At 34.2% G+C, this 2,877-nt stretch overlaps 1 protein-coding gene across 1 annotated transcript; it reads right to left on the reverse strand.

Moving 5' to 3' along the window:
• Positions 1-322: 322 nt before the first annotated feature.
• LOC112730391 (serine/threonine-protein phosphatase 7 long form homolog) lies at positions 323-888 on the reverse strand. Its single transcript, XM_025780480.1, has 2 exons — positions 805-888; positions 323-694 (listed from the first exon to the last, which is right to left on the reverse strand). Exons 1-2 carry the CDS (start codon positions 886-888, stop codon positions 323-325), a joined length of 456 nt encoding a protein of 151 aa, XP_025636265.1.
• Positions 889-2,877: the final 1,989 nt, after the last annotated feature.

Here is a 2,877-nt window from a genome sequence, read left to right on the forward strand (position 1 = left end):
GCGGAATATGGTGATAGGCCCAGGACAGCAGCAAGCTGACGCACCCATTCAAATTACACTGATCATGCTCCGTGACACGGCAGATCTAGCGGTACAGCCATGCCAGCACAGCCGAGCCCCACGATAACCCGCCACACGTCTCAAGGTCCTCTAGTAGGGGGAGCTACCTGATGTGCACCCGAGAGTCAGATGCAATTGGGAATAGGATACCCCCAATCAACTGCATGATGTGCCCTTTCGTGTACCTCAATAGGCGCTCCTCTGTGGCGTCTTGTTCCGACTCTCCGCATACCGTGTTGTGGAACCAAATGAACTTCACAGTCTACTTGGTCTGTGACTCTCTGTCATCTGGGCCGGAAACAACACACAGAAGCTGCTGACATAACTCCTCAATGGTCCGTCCCTGATGGTGTTGCTCCCAACCACATATGCATCCACTCACAAGATCATCGTCGATCCTAAGTCTCAGCTGATAGGCCACGCCGTGCAGGGTGATAGTCATCTTCCCGCATAGTAGATGAAATGTGTGGGACTCAGGCCTCCACCTCTCTATCAATGCCAAGGCAAGTGGCCAGTCGTTCTCAAACTCAACCATATAGGTCACATACTCAAATCCGACTCGTCTGAGATATGACTTAATCTGCTCCAGCGGCCGTGTCATCAAATTCCGCCTGGTGCGCAAGATCCGAGGTGCCTACCAAATGGAAAACAAAAAATAAAAAAAAAAGAGATGGTGAACACATAAAAAAAAAAGTTCACTGTTTATTAATTACAATAAAATAAATAACAATGAAAAAATTGTACCACTCGATCAAGCCTACCAGCAATGTGCTCAGCCTGATCCCATATGTACATCGTATCCTCGTAGCCTAATAACTGCTGCTTCATCTAACCACACTCTAGTAAAATAAAATCACATATACTGAACTCAGTTCCTTTTACATTAACTAAATTCTTAAAAAATATATTTAAATCTATAATTATCTACCTTAGGTCTTAATCAGTTTATAAACTTACTAATTTAAATTTAACCTAACTACATGACGCCGTCAATTATCACCCTAAACAACCCTAATTAATAACTAACTGAATGCTAAATTTTACTAATCATGTTTCCTTTTAATATAACTTAGCCTAATTAATTATTCCACTAATTACCTTGTAATTCACAACTTAAACTAATTATTCTAACTAAACTAACTAAGAATTGACTAACAACTTATACTAATTAACATGTTATAAACAGTAAACAGCACCTGTACTTAAAAATAATAACATAAAAATTTAACTAACATGAAAATAGTTAACAGTAAACAGTAACTCTAACTAACATGTAAACAGTAAATCTGTAACTCTAACTAACATGTAGCCTCTAACTAGTAACTTAACCTAATATGTAAACAGTAACTCTAACTAACCTAAAAAAAATAACTCTAACTAACTAACATATTATTTACTAACCTAAAACTGAGAATGTCGTTAATAACAAACTTTACGGACGTCAAAAGAAAGAAAAGAGGAACAAAGTAAATTTGGAGGAGAGATCAGGAAAGAAAGGGACAAATGAAAATGGCCCTACCAACTTTATATAGTCTGCCGAACTCATCATAAAGTTTGTCGGGGGTGCAGTGAACTCTATATAAATTATAGAGTTCGTGCGCACTGAGGGGTGCGGCGAACTTGCCCTAATTACAAAAAAAAAATCGTATTTTAAAAAATAAAATTAAAATATCTTACTTTAAAAATTAATTAATTTTTTTATTTTATATTAAAAAAAATCCATGAATTTTTCTTACGAGCGCATTTTAATCCTACGCTTTTGGTTTTGGTGTGGTCAACACCTTTCTTTTTATGTCACCAGTTGAAAGCAAGTGACAAACAACAGTACGGATTTTAAATTAGAAAAAAAAAAATCAAAAATTGGAAAAAGGAAAAACGTCCTTCTCTATTTGCTGCTGATTATCAAACTCATTGAATTGATTTATGCTTTACCTTTAATCTATCCCAGTTTGTAAAGATTATAAAAAAAAAAAAAAAAAAACCAACTATATAGTCACCTAGCCATCAATCAATCAATTTAATAAACTGCACGATGTGGCATCATCCATAACATAGTGGACCAAAAGCTAACACTTACACACACCATGGTTTTTTTTCAACGTTGGTATTATCAATATCTTTATTAGCAAAAGTCACTACTTCCATGTGTGTAGGTCTGTTATACCCACCAAAGACATCTAGAAAGACATTTGTTGGAAGATAAATTAATAAAAAGGGAGATAGAAACTACTTAGAAATAATTAAGGAGGGTGACAAGCTAAGAGAGTTGTTACTTACCCAACGTTGGTTTAATCTTGGCTTTCAAAGAAATCATGATGTGCACCTTCTATATGAGTTGCTACAATCACCAGAATCAATGAAAGCCATTTCTCAACCATACTCTATTTTGTGTGCTAAGCATTCTCGCTACCTTAATTAATTATTTAAGCTACATATCTTTTATCTTTATGATGATTAGACAAACGAGAATTTAGTTGTGAGCATTCAATTGGCTAGCTAATCATCATTATCAGCCCAAAATTAAGAATATGTCTAATTTGATTAACAAAAGTATTTAATAACAAAAAAATATTAGTAAAAAATGGTCAAAACTTATTACTTTTAGTTTTATTTAATACACTTTATTATAAATAAATATTAAATAAAATAAATTTAAACTATTTAGATTTATTATTGTTTATTTGTCTCCCTAATATTATCCTTTGATTAATTGGTATGTAGGTGTGTGGTGAATATTTGTATTTAGTTTCTAGCTAGCTATATGCAATAATATTACTAGTATTATTTTTACCATTACAAAATGAATATTGTGTTGAT

The sequence above is a fragment of the Arachis hypogaea genome, chromosome 12 (assembly GCF_003086295.3).
Source record: "Arachis hypogaea cultivar Tifrunner chromosome 12, arahy.Tifrunner.gnm2.J5K5, whole genome shotgun sequence".
NCBI lineage: Eukaryota > Viridiplantae > Streptophyta > Magnoliopsida > Fabales > Fabaceae > Arachis > Arachis hypogaea.